The 20,485-nt window shown below is 38.8% G+C and overlaps 1 protein-coding gene across 1 annotated transcript in view; it reads left to right on the plus strand.

Annotated features, from left to right (window-relative positions):
* The first annotated feature begins 7,404 nt into the window (after positions 1 to 7,404).
* LOC150091382 (uncharacterized) overlaps positions 7,405 to 20,485 on the plus strand; it is a 576,879-nt gene continuing 563,798 nt past the window's right edge. Inside the window, exon 1 of the mRNA XM_090390158.1 lies at positions 7,405 to 7,524. Within this exon, the coding sequence (XP_090246284.1) occupies positions 7,421 to 7,524 (104 nt within the window). The 5' untranslated portion in view covers positions 7,405 to 7,420. The remainder of the gene's footprint in view (positions 7,525 to 20,485) is intronic.

Below are 20,485 nucleotides of genomic sequence, written 5' to 3' on the forward strand. Positions count from 1 at the left end.
TCTACCACCTTAAGCGTAGTTCCACACAGTTGGTACGTTTCTCTGGGGTTACTTCTACCCATATGCAGTACTTTGCATTTGTCAAGGTTAAACTTCAGTTGCCACTTCTTAGCCCATCTGCCCTAATTATGTAGATCCTGTTGCAGTAGCACACTGCCATTACTGTCATTAACAACCCTGCCAACCTTTGTATCATCTGCAAACTTCGACATTAAGCCTGATATACCTTCATCAATATCATTGATAAATATACAAAACAACAGTGGACCTAACATCGAACCCTGTGGGACTCCACTAATAACATTAGTCCACGAAGAGCAGCACCCATTGATTACCACCCTCTGTCTTCTCCCACTCAACCCTTTTATCCATTGTAGCAACTTACACTTAATACCATTCTGCTCCAATTTGTACAATAGTCTTCCATGCACAACAGTGTCAAAAGCTTTCCTGAAATCCAAATATATGATATCAAAATTATTTTTTGCATCCAGTTCCTTTGTAACCAAATCATAATATCCTATCAAATTTGTCAGACAAGACTTTTCCTTAACAAACCCATGCTGTGTCTGAATTATTGCTGCAGTCTTGTCTAGATGATCCTGCAATGCATCTTTAACCAGTGACTCCATTATTTTACCCGGAACAGAAGTTAAACTAAGTGGTCTGTAATTACTTGTGGCACCCTTCGATCCCCCTTTGTGAACTGGGGATACATTTCAAGTAGATCAACATATCCATGGATATCTATGGACAAATTCAATGGAAAAGTTTGAAACTAAAGCAATTGTTCTTGACATTTTAAAGGCTTTTGATTGTGTGGATTGTTGACTGTGTTTTGTAATTGGGTATCCAGTTTCTTCTCTGACTGCTCACTGTGGGTGATGGTAGATAGTTCTCTATCTTCTAACTTCTTCACTAATGTTAATGTTCTCCAAGGTTTAGTTCTTTCTCCCACTCTTTTCCTCTTGTATATTCCAGTGACAGGAAATCCTATCCACAGTTTTCTGATGATAGCAATGACCTTCTTCCAATGGCAGGAAATCCTATCCATAGTTTTGCTGATGATTGCAGGAAATCCTATCCACAGTTTTCTGATGATAGCAATGATCTTCTTCCATTGACAGGAAATCCTATCCATAGTTTTGCTGATGATTGCATTCCACCTTCCAGTTTGAGAAACCTTGAACCTGTAGAAACAACTTCAACTTCTCAAGCATCCACTGCCAATTCCTTAAATGCTGAACACCAGGTAATTCTCCAGTGAGGCAAAGATAACTTAGTAAATTTCAATCCTTCTAAAACCCAGTCCTGTATTATATCTTGCAGAAAGGATTCTCCTGCTCCTGTGCTTATCTTTGATGACACTCAGATTTCTAGACAAGATCACATATCTCTGTTTGGGATTATCCTGACCTCTAATCTGTCTTGGCATAAGCACATCACAAATATTGCTTTTTTTGTATCTAAAAAAACTGAGTTTTTTCTATTTTGCTCCAGTGACAGGAAATCCTATCCACAGTTTTCTGATGATAGCAATGACCTTCTTCCAATGGCAGGAAATCCTATCCATAGTTTTGCTGATGATTGCAGGAATCCTATCCACAGTTTTCTGATGATAGCAATGATCTTCCATTGACAAGAAATCCTATCCATAGTTTTGCTGATGATTGCATTCCACCTTCCAGTTTGAGAAACCTTGAACCTGTAGAAACAACTTCAACTTCTCAAGCATCCACTGCCAATTCCTTAAATGCTGAACTCCAGGTAATTCTCCAGTGAGGCAAAGATAACTTAGTAAATTTCAATCCTTCTAAAACCCAGTCCTGTATTATATCTTGCAGAAAGGATTCTCCTGCTCCTGTGCTTATCTTTGATGACACTCAGATTTCTAGACAAGATCATATATCTCTGTTTGGGATTATCCTGACCTCTAATCTGTCTTGGCATAAGCACATCACAAATATTGCTTTTTTTGTATCTAAAAAAACTGAGTTTTTTCTATTTTGCTCTCGGTGTTACTCTTCTAAACAGCTACTTACTCTGTACAAATCTCAAATCTGCCCTACCATGGAATATTACTCCCCCATCTGGGGCGGTGCCTCCAAAACCTCTTTAAGCCTTCCAGACTCCATTCAAAAGAGGGCAGTTGGGTTAATTAATGATCTATATCTTACAAAGTCTCTCTCTCTCTCTCTCTCTCTCTCTCATAGATGTTCTGTTTCTGCTGCATGTCTGTTCTGTAGATACTTCCATGAGTGCTGTTTTTCTGAATTGGCTTCTATAATTCTTGTTTATACTCTGGCATGACCACCAGGTCAGTGGAGTTTATAATAAATCATCAATAAAATGTTAATTGTATTTAGCAGTCACAGTCTTGAACTCCGGTCCACTCAGAGAGTGTGTGCTACTGCACTCGTGCTCCTGATCACTCAGCTATGTCAGGCCCCCTTCTCTCTCTTCCAAACCAGTCTGTAAACATGCCACAACCAGTCAACATCCAATTACTGTCTTGCTTCAAACTCACAGAACCAATTCTTCTTCCTCATTTATCCTTTGGCTTCTATTATCTGGAACAGCCCTCCCTTCATGTGTATTTCCTGAAAATTACAATCTCCAGAAGTTTAAGTCTGTATGTCTAAAATATCTGTCTTCTTCCATTTTCTCAGCCCTCAACAGGCGCCTCTGTAGCCAGGTGGGAAGGAACAGCAGTGCGTAACACACACTTCTTGATTAGACTGGGGTTCGAGCCCGTCACCACCAAATACGGAGGATGTGGAAAGGTCAGAGAATGACCACCGCATTTCCCGGAGCAATATGGTCTTAGTTGCTAATGCTCTAACCAAATAACAAACAAACATCAACCCTCAACCAATGCATGGTACTGAGTACTATATGTTCTAATAACTTTTGTGTTTGAGGTTTCATTAAAAAAAAAAATATATATATATACATATATATATAACATTAGTAGAGACATATAATGCATAGGGCCGTACTTATGAACAGGCACATGAGGCACTAGCCTCGGGCCTCACCATAGAGGGGGTGGCTCGCAGGGCCTCTGTAATCTCAATTTTTAAAGTGATTTCTTTTTTTTAACACCCTGATCTAAACTAGGGCCCACTTTTACCTACCATATAAACAGAGACAGGCAAAATTTGCTGAACGTGTGGATGATTCATTTTTGCAAAAGAATAGAATTTCCAGAATAAAGGAAAGTCTCTGCTAATTCTCTTATAGGGTGTAACAGTAGAACACAGGCTGACGACGGCATATTATCCACATCAGGAATATGCCTTAATCTTTTCCACTGCCCATGAATACAAGAAAGCAGTTGACCAGCGCAACTTCTTGGTACAGTATGTGGGAGTCGTAAATGTAAATAAAATGTAATAGTTGTAAATGTGTTGTCTACTAACTTGTGGAATGTCCCTTTAGTTCTTAATTCGTGCATTTCTACAGCAGCAGCTCTATTGTGAACCTTAGAGGTTCACACCTCTAAGGCAGGCCAGAGGTGTGAACAATGCTCTAACCAAATACTTACTTCCTGCTTACTTCCATATAACTGGATAGATCCCATCCACCCCAGGTGCCTTATGTTTAACTTCAACAATTTTTCTTCCACTCTACTCTCAGTTATTACAAAATCATTTACCCAGGTCCCTTGAAATCCATTTGTTATATGGAAATTTTATTTGTTCTACGGAAACTATTTTAATTGGACCATTCTGTGTTGCAACTAAACTCTGTTGTGACACAGAGTTTAGTTCAGTACTGTTCTTTATATTTTGCAGTATTGTATTGCAACGTTTGCGTTTAAACAGATTGGTAAAAATTGTTTTTTTCTGATTATAATAATATATGCAAGTTTTTTTTTGAATTCTGATATCTTTAAAGGGGGCCCCTGCAAGAGCTTAGTGGCTCGGACCCCGAGAAGTGAAAGTACGGTCCTGATGATGCAAGAAAGCAAGCTTATATAGCATCATCCAAAAAAAACCCTTCCCGTTTCACCCATCCATTCACTCCAAAAGTTTGTCTAGTTCAGCCTTGAATTTATTTGAGCTGTCAACTTCCACAACAATAGATGAAAGTTTCTTCCAGCAATCAACCGCCCGCTGGCTAAAGGCAAATTTCCTTACATCTATTCTACAACTGTCTTCTTCAATTTGAATTTAAGCCCCATCAGGTGCGGAAACTGAGCAACAGGAAGAACTTTATCAGCATTGAGCTTGCTCAAACCATTCAAGACCTTAGATACTGCAATCAGATCACCTCGCAGGTGCCTAGTCTCCAGATGCTGCAATTTGCAGAACTTAATCCTATTTTGGTAACAGCAACCCTTTGTGCCACTCACTAATCTTATTGCCGTTCTCTGTACTCGTTCTAGTAGCTCAACATCTTTCCTAAAATGAGGCATCCTAAGATTTCCTAAAATGAGACAATACTCAAGGTGTGGCCTGACCATTGCCTTATACAAGGGGATAATCAATTCCTTATCCCTGCTAGAAAAATTTCTATATGTATCATTATAAGACCATGAGCTACTCTTGCAGTCTGTCTGCACTGCTCAAAAAACTTCATATCTGACTGCACGATTATCCCCAGGATTTTTCATTCTCCACTACCCTGAGTATAGTAGCACACAGTTGGTATGTTACTCTGGGGTTACTGCTACTCATATGCAGTACTTTGAATTTGTCAATGTTAAACTTCAGTAGCCACCTCTCAGCCCATCTGCTCAACCTTTCTAGATTCTGTTGCAGTAGCAACAGGTTCTAGAAACGTTAAGCAGATGGGCTGACATGGATCTAGACATTAAGCCTGATATACCTTCATCAATATCATTGAAAAATACAGAAAACCACAATGGACCCAACATGGACCCCTGCGGAACTCCACCAATAACATTAGTCCATGAAGAGCAGTGTCCATTAATTACCAGTCTGTCTTCTCCCACTCACCATCCTTTTATCCATTGTAGCAACTTCCCCTTAATGCCATAGTGCTTCAACTTGTACAGTAGTCTTCCATGTGCAACAGTATCAAAAGCTTTCCTAAAATCCAAGTATATGATATCGAAATTATTTTTTGTATTGCAAAAAATAATTTCGATATCATATACTTGGATTTCATGCTGTGTCTGAACTATAACTGCAGTCTTGTCTAGATGATCCTGCAGTGCTTCTTTAACCAGTCACTCCACTATTTTCCCTGGAACAGTAGTTAAACTAACAGGTCTGTAATTACTCCTGTAACCTTTTGATCCCCTTTGTGAATTGGGGATACATTTGCACATCTTCAGTCCTTGTGGACCTCCCCCGAGTCCCTGGATGCCCTCAATCATGGCTACGGGCCTGCTTACTTCCATATAACTGGATAGATCCCATCCACCCCAGGTGCCTTATGTTTATCTTCAACAATTTTTCTTCCACTCTGCTCTCAGTTATTACAAAATCATTTAACTCCCTGTTAGAGTGTGATAAACTTCTATCCTCCACTTCTCTACAGAATTCCTCATATGTGAATATAGATGCAAAATACTCATTCAGTTTGTCAGCTACCTGAGCAGAATCCCCAACAATCAAACCATCTATATCAAATGGACCAACCTGATTCATCCCCTTCCTTCTAGAGCTTACATTAAGTACAGAAGTCTTTACTGTTTTTCTTTGCATCCTTTGCCAAAGATTTCATGTACTCTGCCTTTGCTTGTGTAACGTCCTTTGTGACTTGATTACAGACCACTTTATATATCATAGGCATCTGTGTATCCTGATAATTTATATGCATCGCGTGTATTTTTTTCTCTGCCATATGACTCATTAGTTCATCTGACCTCCATTTAGGCTTAAACTTTGAACAGTATTTTTTTAGTTGGTATGAAAAACTTAGTAGCTTCCAAGATTAATTCCTTGAATGCTTCCAATTTAAAATTTTCTGTTGGTAACATCATCAGTTGGTCCCACTGTATAGAATTTAAAAATCTCTGAGACCATTATAGTCATCTTTATGAAAGCAAAAACTCTTCCCTTTACCCCTAATGGTAGTTAACATCTTTGAATAAATCCCACAGCAGTACATTGTGATCACTGCCACCTAGCAGTTCCTTTATCTGATGATTCTTAATGCATGAATAAACGCTGCTGATAATCAGATCAAGAGTATTACTTCCTCTGGGTGCCTTCCGAACATGCTGCTGTAGAAAACAATCATCCAATAAATCCTCAAAATTCTTGCAAGTGTGTGAGTGACCAATCCACAAGTTCGTCTGTATCTGGGAAGTTAAAATCCCCCATTATGAGACAGTCTGATTTACTGGCCCACCCTATTTCTCTGTAAGTTGTTCATTTTACTCATCAGTGTCATTTGGTCTATAACACATTCCTACTATAAACTTTGCTTTCCCAGTGCTTATGTTACACCAAACTGACTCAATACTGCACTGTCCACTCATGACAACCGAATGGACTTCCTTAGATTTTGTTTCTTAATAACAGCATCACTCCTCCCATTCTGTCCTGTCTATCCTTTCTAATTCGCCAATTCCAATTCTGAATTCCTTATTTCTGTGTGACACAATGTCTATGATATCCCAACGATATCTGCCATTAATGTCTTGACCAGCACCTCAAATTCATCAAATTTAATTACTATACTCTAAAGTGTAGATGCAAGTGTGTATATGTTATTATTATTATTATTATTAATAGCCATATGGTGCAAGGAAGCCTAAGGCTTATTCTGCACCAGGAAAAAAAAAAATTCCCAAGTTACCCTGAGAGAGAGAGAGAGAGAGAGAGAGAGAGAGAGTGAGAGTGTCAAAAGTAGAAGGGAATCACCAAGAAAGAGAAGAATGATGTATGATGATATCCAGCTCAGGACCCTGGGTGTGCCAAGCCCATACTCACCAGATGTAAGCCCCCGGGGTTATGTATGTATGTATGTACGTATGCATGCATATACATATGTTGTGAATTAGAGTTTGAACTATAATTTACACTTTTTGTTATTACATATATTTAAATATGTAAGAGTATTTATATATGCTTTTGTAGACATTATATAATAATCTTTGTTGATTTTGATCATTTTTGCACAATAAAGTAATAAGTATTATGGCAGTAAAATTTTATTCTTAAAAAGTGTGATTTCTATTTTCAGGTATGTGTTACATCATCCTAAAAGAAGGGTCTAACAGATCTATAAAAAGAAATGTTGCTCTTTTTTGAGACAGATATATTCTTTTTTATCATTGTTTGTATGAAATGGTGCCAAGGATTTTTCCAAAGGTTTTGCTCTTTTATTTTTGGATACTGTAATCCTGATTTACTCAGCAAAGTAAATTTAAAATTTCTAGTTCATTTTGAGAAATTACTTTTGGAATGATTTTTAAGTATAATTAGATATAAATGAAGTGATGGATCCTGATCTTCCTACACTCTCTGAAACCGAATGCAATACTATTGTAAATGTTTTGGAACGTGATAAAGTATTAAGAAGTTCTGAAGAACTGAGAATTCGGTAAGTAATTTTGATGATCATTGGAAAATTTTAAATTAAAAAAAAATTTGTAATGGAATTATGTATGAGGTTTCAATTTTATAATTTTATTTTCTTGATTTATCATATACAGAGTAAACTGTAAAGATTATAAATGATTTTTTCACATTAGCTAGGCTTGCACTGTTTTTTAGAGTTCCTAAGCATAGCTTGAACTTTAATTTCATACCAGTATGAAATTAAAAAAAATAAATATGACACACACACACACACCATTTTGTTTTTGCATAATTTAGATAATTTAATAATACATTAAATAACCATATTTTTTACAGGGCTTTCCCTTATATTTTGGTAAAATATATAAATTTAACAATAGAATATTGACTTAAGTATGAAGGCGCCTCCGTAGCCAGGTGGGAAGGAGCAGCAGTGCATAGCACACGCTTCTTGATTAGACTGGGGTTCGAGCCTGTCACCACCAAATACGGAGGATGCGGAAAGGTTAGGGAATGACCACCGCATATTCCGGAGCAATATGGTCTTAGTTGCTAATGCTCCTAAAAACCAAATAACAAACAAACTTAAGTATGAAGGCACTGTCTTCCACAGAACACAAAGAACCCTATTGAATAGGGTTCTTTTTGAATTTATATACTGTATATTTTTATAAATTTATACATTAAGTTTATATTTCTTTTACCATTGAAGAAGTAAGCAAGGACCTTTGAAATGTGAGATTTTAATGTTAAATTTATTCAATTCATCTAAATTATGAAACACAGTACTGTATAGTGTGTTTATCATATGTTTATCCTTACATTCAAACTTATACCCTTCAACTGCTATATTTTAAGTGAAACTATAGGCTTGAAAAAAGGTATAAGGCATTATTTGCAAAAATTGAAATTTGTACAGTGAATTAATGGCTATTATATTTTGAAAGTTAAGTCATTTTTATTTCAACAATTTTTTTTTCTTTTAAATTCTGTATCAATATTATGTTATTCAAAGATTTGGATTATTGCAAGGTAAAAAAAATTTGAAAATGTAAAATATATATAATATTAATTTTCAAAATTTAATTAAACTTTTACTCACACAGAAGGTTAATAATAATATTTTATTTACAGCTTTCATTTGGTAATAGCAAGATTCTGAATGGGCTATATATATATCCCCTCATAACCACGACACAGTGGTCCTGCAATGGTTGATATGTATTTTGTTTTTAAAAATTATATATGTTTACTGGACCGATGTGTTTGTTTTTAAAACTGAAAAATCTGAAATATCTCATGGCAAAAATTGTACACAGCATTTTTTTTGCTTCTTTTATGTAATTTTTACCACAGCCAGCATTTTAGAAGTCACTGCAACAGGCTTGTTGTATTTTTTTCATCATATGAGCTTGACATGACTTAATTTCAAACAAAACCCTATAGGAAGACCTAAAGGGAGGCAAATATGCGATGGCCAACAAATAGATCCTTTTCACCCCATCCGCTCACTTCTCAGGAAACGTTGCTTGGTACTTCTTATGGAGAGTGAGCAAAATGTGGTAGTGCCCAGCCTTATTGAAATGGCATAGTTATGCATACATTGAGTGGTACATTTTCCAACAGCTAAGAAAGAATATTTCTCAGGTAATTAGTATAAATTTTGGCTTATAATATTCTGTTAGAAAATGTAAGCCAATAATGCCACACTAAGCATTCATTGTACAAAGAAGTATGTGGTATACTTATTCATTTTGGATTTTTTGTATCCTGATAGTACACATTTCCATTATTGATGATAGTGGCATTATCTAGAAAAAGAGAAAATATCTAGGAATACATTTTCTTCTTCTCATATTTGCACCTATCCCATAGGCGCATTATAACCCTAGTTACTAATGTGCCAATAAAACTCAAATAAAACTTCCCATATCCAGTTACTAAGTGTACTTTTTATTGCCATTAAAATTCAACACAAAAATCCATGGTATACATATTTGTTTATGTAAGATTCTCTCTAACGGTAGTTACTTAATTTCTCTATTCTTGGCCATACTGACTGGTACCTGCAGATTTAATGCTGGTAAAGCCAAAATGTTAACAACTGTACTTTTGTCAAAGTACAGTTGTTAACATTTTGTTTCATAGTATGATTACAGTACTTTAAAAAAAAAAAATAGGTGGCTCCTAGGAATATATTTTATTAACAGTATGGTGATTAATTTGCTAAATAAGAAAATAAGGGAATAAAAGCAGAATACAAATTCTGCTTAATGAATAATCATGTAGTTTAATATGTGGTTTAGTTTTATTGTTTTTCAAGAATATGTTGATGTGAAAGAAAATGTGTAATGTCTTTTTCACTGTACGTTTACTCCATGTACCATTTTAATTTTTTATTAAGCCTTCTGCTACATTTCCTGAAAAAGCCTGAAGGTTTCCATTGTATGAAATTAAAGTTTGGTTCATACTCAGGTATATCCCACTACATTTTATCAAGGCAAATGCAGAGTGCAACTGAATAGTATGGTTTTAATGAAAAATGGACAAACAATTAAGCATTTATTGAAGTGAACAGTAGGCTATTTATCTTATTGCAGAAATTTTCAACTTTGAAACAATATTTGTCTTAGCAATTTTTTTTATTAAAAAAATCCATCTTCCTGTAAATTTGATTAACTTATTTTATATTTCTTGCATTTGAGCATTTCATAAAAAAATAAAATTAAAATGATAGTTCAAGAAAACATTCCACAGGTGTTTCCGTCGATGCTTGCTGCACCACTGTCCATATTTCGTTGCATTCCTGGGCAGAGAATCCAAATCTCGAACAGACCTTTCCACAGCATCCCAAAAATGCTCCACACGGTTCATGTCCGTTGAACATGGAGGCCATTCCATGATGGTAAAATCTTCAGAATGCTCTTCGAACCATGTTCTAGTCACCACGACTCTGTGGGAAGGCACATTGTCCTGCTGGAGGAGTGCATTGCCCTGTGGGTGCACGATGACCGTGAAGGAATGCACATGGCCTGCAAGGAGGGACACGTAACCTGGACTGTTCAAAGATGCGTCTAGATGTACCAGAGGTCCCAACATGTGCCAGTTGAACACGCTCCAGACCATTACTGACCATCCCCTGCCTGAACAGTTCCTTGTTGACCGACAGGTACATAGTTTCATGTGGTTTCCGCCAGATACTCACCCTCCCTTATGCTCGAAATAACTGAAACTGGACTCATCAGACCAGGAAACCCATCTCCAATCATCTCAGGTCCAGTGCTGGTGTTCTTTTGCCCATTTGAGGCATAGGATCCTGTTTTTATTTGATTTGACTGGCGAAACAGCAACCTAGGCTGTAGTGTGCCAACCACGTGTAGTGTCCTGTGTCGTGGTGTTAGCAATGGGACTCTGGTTGTTTGGGGAGCTCTCATAACCTATTGCAGCTAGTGATCTCCTAATAGTCTTGTTGAGGACTTTCTGGCAACTCCCTCATTGAAGTTGGCAGTGATTTGTACCACTGTCGCTCTCTGGTTGGCTGAAACAATGTGAGACAGACTTGACGGCCACGTTCATCCATGTTGAGATGTTATTCCGGAAATGGCATATTCCTGATACACTCTTGATACTATCGAACAGGGGATACTGCAATTTCTGTACCACCTCCATGATAGTGACCCATGCTTTAGGCACTATCATCCCCCTTTTCAAGTCTGTTAACCCACGTTTACCCATACTGACATCAAATTACCATGTATGTGAATGCAGTGAAGCAGTGTACCTATCTACTTGCCAAGCGGTGGGTTCATCCACTAGCAAGAGGGGGGTGGCAGTGTTGCATTACCCAGGAATCAGGTATCCCACAAATTCTGTCCTTTCAGTGTACAGTGGCAGTCCCAGGATTTTCTAAATGGGGAGCTAAAGCAATTAAAGGGAGGGGCTAAAGCAGTGCTCAGAGAATCATTAAGATTTAAGTATCATGTAGCAGTAAAAAATCCATATTATTTTAAACATGGGGAGGGGGCTCAGTTCCTTTAGACCCTACCTAGGACAACCATTGCCGAGGCACATAAGGTTTTAAAAAGGGTTGACTAAGTTAAATACTTGAGATGTGTTATTTTTTTCTCAGACTAGTTAACTAAAATAGCAAACTAATTTAAATTTAGAAAGAATTAAGAATTTATTTTTTTTATTTTTTTTTAGCCAAAGAATAATTAGCTACTGGAACAAATGCTACTATATAAGTCATGTGCTGGTGTAAATTTTAAAGAAATATTAGACATATATACAGGGTGTCTCAAAAATATTGGTACAAATGTTTAGGGGAGGTAGGTAACATCTAAAGCAATGTGAATTGCATAGAAACCCATAACCGGAAACATCACTGTAAGTCGGTACACGGCGCTGTTCATCAGTTCGTGAGACGGAAAATTTTTGGTTTACTCATTCAAGCAGTAGTCACCGCATGAAGAGCATGCATCGATATACGAACTGTGAGCTGGCAGACATGCACCTAGTGTATGGATTAGCAGAGGGCCCACACGGTGTGCACCCTCATGCGGCACAACATCGCTTCCCAATAAATGTGTAGGCAGGTATGGTCGGTGACTGCTTAGTCGGCCCATACCTGTTACCATCCTGCATGAACTCCACTAAATATCGGATCTTTCTTGAACAAGTTCTACCAGGGTTAATTGACAATGTTCCAGCAAATGTGAGACGCAACATTTGGTTTCAACATGATGGGGTGGCTGCCCATTATAGAAGGTGTGTTTGTGACCATTTCAACAGGCGTTTTGGGCTTCGATGGATTGGCTGTGGTGGACCCGTTGCCTGGCCCCCACGCTTACCTGATTTATCGAGCCTTAATTTCTTTCTGTCTCCCTCAAATCTATCGTGTATGAATCACCTGTGGAGACGGAAATGGATCTCTTGGCGAGACTCGTCTGCACTGCTGCTACTGTCAAAGAAACTCCAGGTGTGTTTGACCGTGTCCGCCAATCCATGCTACGTTGGTGTCACTCATGCATCGCATCTCATGGTGGAACCTTCGAGCATCTGTTGTAACATCATGAAATGCATCCATCTTGTACTCCATTGTTAATATTATGTCAAATAAATGTTTGCCACTAATTACTATCTTGTGTCATTTCTGCTTCTTGTGCCTCTGCTACTACTTTCCCGTGACGTTTCCGGTTATGGGTTCCTATGCGATTCACATTCCTTTAGATGTTACCCACCTCCCCTAAACGTTTGTACCAATATTTTTGAGACACCCTGTATTATTATTATTTTTTTTAAATTTGATGTTTAGATAAGCCTTGTCTCTTCTGCATTATAATAATGCAGAAGTTAGGACAGTATTAGTGCTTGATGTAAACAAGTGTCAGTTTTGGAATTAGGGTTTCAATTTAATTATGCGAGTATTGTTATTTCTGTTCTTTTTTATTCAGTTGTATGAATTTATTTCTAGTTATTTTCTGAAGCCAAAAACGAGAAATAGCTTAACAAACATGAGAAAGCTGAATTGAATTTTATAAATTTAGTAGAACTTGTTTACTACCTACGTTCTAGTGACCACTGGATATTCTAGCGTATAATTTGACCTTATCGTGTAACATTAGAGGTAAAAAATCGTGTAACATTAGAGGATCGACATATATGCCGAGTATAAAATCTTAAACTTTCACAAGCTTAGGGTTAGGTATTAGGTATGTTCGGGGTCTGACGGCACCTGGGATTTCTCCCATCTCCGCGTATGTTCTCTGTATCGGACAAGCCAGAGATTTAAAAGTGTGTGGGATATGTACTGTGTAGTTTGTTGTGCCCATTGTTCATCTGGCCTGTTAGCCGCCGGGCCCCTAGTGAGACCCGACGTTACCAATACCTGCCACAGGGAGGCCGGCCGGGTGTTACCAATATTTGTACTCTGGCTGGTCTTGCCACTTACTTTCCTGGGATTTCAGTGGATAGGACCAAAAAAAAAAAAATAAATAAATAAATAAAAAAATAAAATAAAATAAAAATAAAAATAAATAAATAATAATAATTATAATAAATAAATAAATCGAGGTTGATATTAGTGATACTTAGCAAGTTAGTATTAATAGTACGCGACGTGGGCTGTGCGGTGAAAGTGAGTTTTAAAAACCAAATAGGTTTGGGCAAGAATTTTGATGTTCTCTTTTGATTTTGAAATGTAGGGCTAAACGCTGTGCAAGACAAAAGTTTGGGGGAAGGATGAAGACTGGGGGGAAGAAGTTGGAAATAAGGGGCCGACAGAGTAGATAGCCCCTGCAGGTAGTGAGGCATGCTCGTGCCCCACCAGAGTGAGAAAATTGGGGAGGCAAGGAGAGGCAAGCCTCTTCTCCCCAGGAGTTTGGAAAGAAAGATCCGCTCAAGAGAGTGCGGATTTGGGTCGCCAATAGGCTGTTCCGGCGGGAGAGTGCCACCGTATGTCATCTCCATCAGTTTGCAGGCCCTAAAAAGCTGGCCGTTGAGTCTCATCTAGGTGGGACACTAATAGGGGGTTAAATCTGGGATGTCATCCTTCCAGACTGCATGTGGTCTGGGTCCTATTTTCTGGTCATTATCTTGGGGTCATAATCAAGTCTACTGGCTGTCATTATGGTTATGGGGTTTTATCCCTTCCGTGATGTTTGATAGTCCTCACGCTACCTTTTATCATTATATAGTGGGTCTATGCTGCAAGGTCTGGGGGCAGTGTCCCTTTGTTCTGATGTCACAACTATTTAAAGGTGTTTTTTTTTTTTTTTTTTTTCGCTTCCATTGGCGGTAATCATGACTCTTGTGGTTAGACAATATATTGTCACTTGTCTTTTCCCATTTCATTTTGTACTCAGTCCAAGGTCTGTATAGTCGGCTCCTCTGTGTCATCTCGCTGCTATTTGCAGGTTTGTTTTGTCTCATTCCTTTAAGGTCTTCTGTATATGGCGGTTAGTGTTTGGCGCCTGGTAAATAACCCCTGGGCAAAATCAGTTAAGGCTAAATATTCCTCTTGTGAGACATGTATTAATATTAATCGTAAAAATGCAGTTAAGTGTACAATGGACGACTAGACATGAACCTGTGTGACTTGCCTTTGGCGAAGGCAAGGAGTAGCGCCAAGAGTGATTGGCAGAAACTGGCCACATCTCACACGCTGCTTCTGCAGCTAGAAGCAAGCTGTAATCCTCATCCCAAAAAATGCTTGTGAAGGTAGATGCAAAATGCCCATTCAGTTTGTCTGCAGACCACTATCATCCCTCTTTCAAAGCATGTTAACTCACAACATTTATCCATACCGACATTGAATTACTGTCTATGTGAAGCAGTATATTTGCCAAGCAGTGGGTTTGCCAGTGGACAAACCTATATAAACCTATATAAAAAAAACCTATATATTTGCCAAGCGGTGGGTTTGTCCACTGGCAAGAAGGGGTGACAGCATTGCATTGCCCAGGAACCAGGTATCCTATGAATTCTGTCCTTTCAGTGTAGAGCTCCCATAACCTATTTTGGCTAATGATCGCTTGATGGTCTTGGTGGAGACGTTTCTGGCACCTCCCTCGTTGAAGTCGGCAGTGATTTGTGCCACTATCGCCCTCTGGTTGGCTGAAACAATGTGAGACGGATGTCAGCGGCCACATTCATCCACCACCTTTCTCTGCCCTCTTCTACAGGGCCTTCACCCGTTCTGCCCCAGATCACTTTGCGGGATGCCATATGTATTCCGAACCTCAACTACTTCAAGACCAACGCTCAGTGCCAAACTCCACCATCCAGAAAAGAAAATTTAGCCAACTCATGCATGGAGGGGGAACTGCAACACTGTCTGTGACTCCACAATCAATGGACCACACCACAGGGGCTCACATCTGGTGAGTATGGGCTTGGCACACCCAGGGTCCTGAGCTGGATATCATCATTCTTCTCTTTCTTGGTGATTCCCTTCTCCTTCTCTGTCTCTCTCTCAGGGGTACTCGGAAATTTTTTTTTAGCTGGTGCAGCATAAGCCTCAGGCTTCCTTGCACTATATGGCTAGTAATAATAATAATAAATAATAATAAACATGTATTTGGATCCGACTCTGTGTCTGAACAAGACCCCAGCCCTACACAAAACCTTCTTGGTGAGATCTGCTCCCAAGAACGACAAGGACTCTTGAACTGGACCTACCCCTGACTACAACTAGTCACCTAAAACCTGGATCAAATAGCCTTCTCCGAACAGACAAAACTTACTAGAGTCAACCCAACCACACTGGGACGCTGGCCCATTATCAAACAATGCAACTGACTAAATCGAAAAGCCACAATGGACACCTGTTTAACCAGACTGATGAATCTCGGATGGGACCTTGTCCCATGAATGACCACACAACTGGACACTTAGAAACCATGGACAGGAGACTGTCTCGGGAATTACCTACTGAACTGATGGAACTGCTGTTACACTGCACGTATGCCTTTTGCGATCTGGGCGGTGCTCTTGCTTGGCCTACCTTGCTTTCCCTTCCCCTGGTGGGGGAGGTGACTATCTCTCCCCTCCCTGCCACCCCACACTTTCCCAACTTGCGGGGCATGGGCATGCCACACTGACATTCCCTGGGGTCGCTTCCCTATTCACCCCCATATTTCTGTCTCCCTACTCTGTCTGTACACTAGCATATGCCGTACACTTCCAAATTTAATTATGACAAAATTCAACCACACTCACCATATTTGGCCTTTCCAACTCTGGCGTTATTTCCCCTCCCCCTTTTTTTTTTTTACATAGGCTCTAGCCACTGAAATCTCAGGAAACCAGGTGGCAGGGCCTGCCAGAGTAAAAATTTCAAACTACTGGGTACCTGGTCTGCCTCCACAGGGCCAAGTGTGGGGAAATTAGGGCCTCAGCAGGGGTCCAGTGGCTAAATGTCCAGATGAACAGCGGTACGCAACACTACATATACAAAATCCATAGACTTTTATATCTCTGGCTTTCCCAGCGAACTGGTACACCTACAATGAAAGCAACGTGGAGATGGGTGAAACCCCTGGTGCCATTTGACACTAAACACACCTTACACTTTTTTGCCCACAGCGCTCTCCACAATGAGATGTTATTCCGGAAATGGCGTATTCCTGATACACTCTTGGTACTGTCGAACGGGGATAGTGCAATTTCTGCACTTCCGCAATAGAGTGACCTATGCTTCGGGCACCCACTATCATCCCTCTTTCAAAGTCAGTTAACTCACGACGTTTATCCATACTGATTGAATTACCGTCTATGTGAATGCAGTGTACCTATATATCTGCCAAGCGGTGGGTTCGTCCACTAGCGAGAAGGGATAACAGCGTCGCGTTGCCCAGGAACCAGGTATTCCTTGAATTCTGCCCTTTCAGTGTAGAGCTAAGTATTGGGTTTTTTTTAGGATTATTAGCAACTAAGGCCATATTGCTCCGGGGATAAGCTGTGGTTATTCCCTGACCTTTCCGCATCCTCCGTATTTGGTGGTCACGGGCTCGAACCCCGGTCTAATCAAAAAGCGTGTGCTACGCACTGCTGCTCCTGGCTACGGCGGCGCCAGCTTAAGCTTAAGTATTCAGCTGGATATATTGTCCAGCGTACAGGTATATTGAACTACATTTAACAAAGGATAATTATGAGCTGTTTAATTAAACAAAGAAGATACAGTTACTTATATAATTTTTAGCAACTCTTATTTACTATTCTGCTTCATAGATAAAAATATTATCTATGAAGCAGAATAATATAAATAATATTAAAAATAATATTATTTTTAAATAAAAATAAAAATAATATCCGTCATCAAAAACCAAGTCTGAGCCTGACCATGGCCCATACAGGTCTGTACATTAGTATCCTGCAGTCATGATTCATGGCTTTTGTGCTGAGAACATTGGTACTTACCATCCAGTGTTCTGCACCTTTTTCGCTGGCCTTGTTGATAAATTCATTGTTTTAGAACCATCATGTGCATTGTATGCAGAAATGTAACTAGGAATTTCGACACCAATGGCTAGATATCAGAAATGCCCTTTTGTTTTTGTAAAAATAATATAATTAAATCATAGTTATTATGCTATTAATTAATTATCATTTTGAATTAATTAAATATTAAATTATAATTAAATTTATTACATTAATATCCATGATATGGTACTTTTATGAAAAGTGGCTTTTATAATAATTGATTTAGATAATAACGGTTGTTATGTTTTAGAAATAAATTATAAATTCAGTTATTTTAAGTCTGTGGTCGCGGCCACACATACGCAGTATCCTAATTCTGATTGTATGTACAAATAGGATTTATTTTAAACTTGTTTTTACCCCCGATTCTTTGAAAAAGATTGAAAATTTTAAATTGATATGGAGTAATAAAACATCCCGTGTTGTACATTTCAGTTTCTTTTCGAAAACAGCTCTTACAAAATTCTTTGAAAAAAAAAATAAATTGCAATATTTATAAGAATTTTAATCAGTTGGTAGATAGGTCGGTTCTAATAGCCGCTCTGAAGGTTGAATTTGCTTACTCTACAAAATGGGTATTCAGAAGTGACACGTTGTTTTTTGTGATAGTATGTTGTCGACACGTGGCTTGAAATATCAGCAAGCAAATATATATCCGGTTTTGATAGGGGAGCTATCTCTGACTGACTGAAATATGTGGAGGAGGAAGTGATATCCTGTTTCTCATTTTATGACTATGTTAAATGGGTGTTGCGCAGCACAAATCGAATTAAGAAACTTTTTCGCTGTTGTTTTAGTAAAAGCTCGCTCGAAATACGGTTATTATTTAATTAATAGTAAGGTTAACAGTGGTTAACTCGATAAATCCAGTTACTGACATCTCCTCTGATGATGTGTGCGTCCGTCCCGGATTATAAACAGAAAATTTATTAATTGAGCAGTGGTATTTAGTACTGTATTTTGTTTAGTTAGACCAGAGAAGGGTAGCCTTCTGCCGCAGAAATTGATCATGTGACTCGCGTTGAACTGCCGAAAGAATTGATGTGAAGTCTTATTTGTTATTACACAATAACCTTCTGTGATTCATTTGGAGTCTGAGACACGTATCAGTGAAAGCCCCGGTATCTGGGAAGGGGGGGGTTGAAATAGCAGATTTATGTAGTGTGGAGTCAGCCCCACATATTTTAGAGATTCAACAACCTAAATAAAATTGCTGCCAGCAATCATAGTCTGAAAGTTTCTCCAGCTGTTTCCGGCGCTCTCGTATCCCTCCCCCCCTGCACCAGTAGAAAAGAGCCGAGTTTAAATCCCATCAATGACGCGAGGAATTTTTATAGCTGAGTTAGTCAGGCGAAGGTAGCATAGTTTTTTGTTCAGCAAACAGCAACTCGACCACAGAACACGCAGTTTGCAGACGTATTACATACAGTGCAATTCGGCCTAATTTGCTGATGCGGCTAAAACACTACAACAACCGATTTTCCGTCAGTAATCTTACTTATTGAGAATTACTGTAGCATTATCCGTGTCTTCTTTAGATAATACCGCAGGTGATGTCAGAGGCAATTCTCAATCAGGAAGACACTTCTAGAAACTTCTGAAGCACCTTTGAGGCTGAGGACAAGGTCGTAAACAGAAACCTCACAAGATCCCTTGAAACCAAGATAAGTAAAAATTCACCTTAGTCCTGATCAACAGAAGATAGACCACGGCCTCTTCAACAGACTCAGCCCTAACAACTCCGAAACTCTCAATCTGTTTGCAAGCATCAAAGTTCTTAAAGCGGATTTTCCTAATAGACTTACAGTAAACGGAAGAACGGAATCCTCGAAAACAAATATCAGTCTGGGTTTCCATGCTCTCAAATCTATTACCGAGAAATGCCTTCTCAATTCGGAACTCGACGGAAGCAATCCGCTCATTCCAAGGTACACTCATACAATCAGAAGTCTTCCAGCTGTCTTTCAATGGCTGAATCGATGTACACCACTCTCCTATTACAAGAGACGAAAACTATCATCCACAGCAACCTTGGACAGGTATAGTCATATTGGTTAACACCTCAGACATCATGGATGCCCTCGCGGGTATAAAACAGTTGGTATGGCGTCCTCCTCCCCACACTGAGTGAAAAGACCAGAGGTCTAATCCCGTCAGTGATGGTAGGAATAGGAATTTTTATGGGCCATTTTCACTGTATGGCTGAGTCGTTGTCAGGTGAGGGTAGCACAGTTTTTTCTCTCGGAAATTGGGATTTTTCATCCAGCAAACAGGCAAGTCGACCACAGAATATACTCAATTTAAAGACAATATATATGCGGTGCAGTATGGTCTAAGTTGCTGATGCCCCTGAAACAACAGCAACATGAATCTTAATTATCTCTCCGCTGGCCAATACAACTACAAAAGAATCAATACCCACCAGATCTAATAGACTGTATCATCAGTAAAACCATCCAATGCGCCAACATTCCTTCCGAGAAGAAAGAGAAACTGACAGAGCACGTCATTATTTATTATATTCCGGAAAAACGGTGACAGTTCTTTCCCCCGTCCTCCAGAAGACTAAACTAATCATTTCGTTGTCTTGGTTGTGTTAATGTCATTGATGTAAATGAATAATTTTATAATTTTTTTAAATTAGATGTTTAATAAGCCCTGTAATTAAGTTCTACTATTGCGATTATTTTTACCCTCCCTGTAAGCCTGATGATGAGAATAAGTGTTTCTGTTGGGTGTTTTTAATGTAATATTAACATTTTCAATAAAACAGTGTCGTCCTTCACGTGGTATATTAGTGTTACTTAATTCAGTTTTATTTGTCAAAAAAGGAGATCACATAATCTCAGTAATAGTTTTTACGGTGTCATCATTAGACAGAATCGGAACCAACTCGCTATCAATTCACATACAGCGGAAGATCCGTTTCAGCGACCTTCCTTTTAATGAATGTATTTTTATTGTTTGCAGTTGTGCAATTTAAGCTGCTAATTCGTCTGTTG

The sequence above is a fragment of the Mastigoproctus giganteus genome, chromosome 1 (assembly GCF_048544385.1).
Source record: "Mastigoproctus giganteus isolate SK-2022 chromosome 1, ASM4854438v1, whole genome shotgun sequence".
Classification (NCBI taxonomy): Eukaryota; Metazoa; Arthropoda; class Arachnida; order Uropygi; family Thelyphonidae; genus Mastigoproctus; species Mastigoproctus giganteus.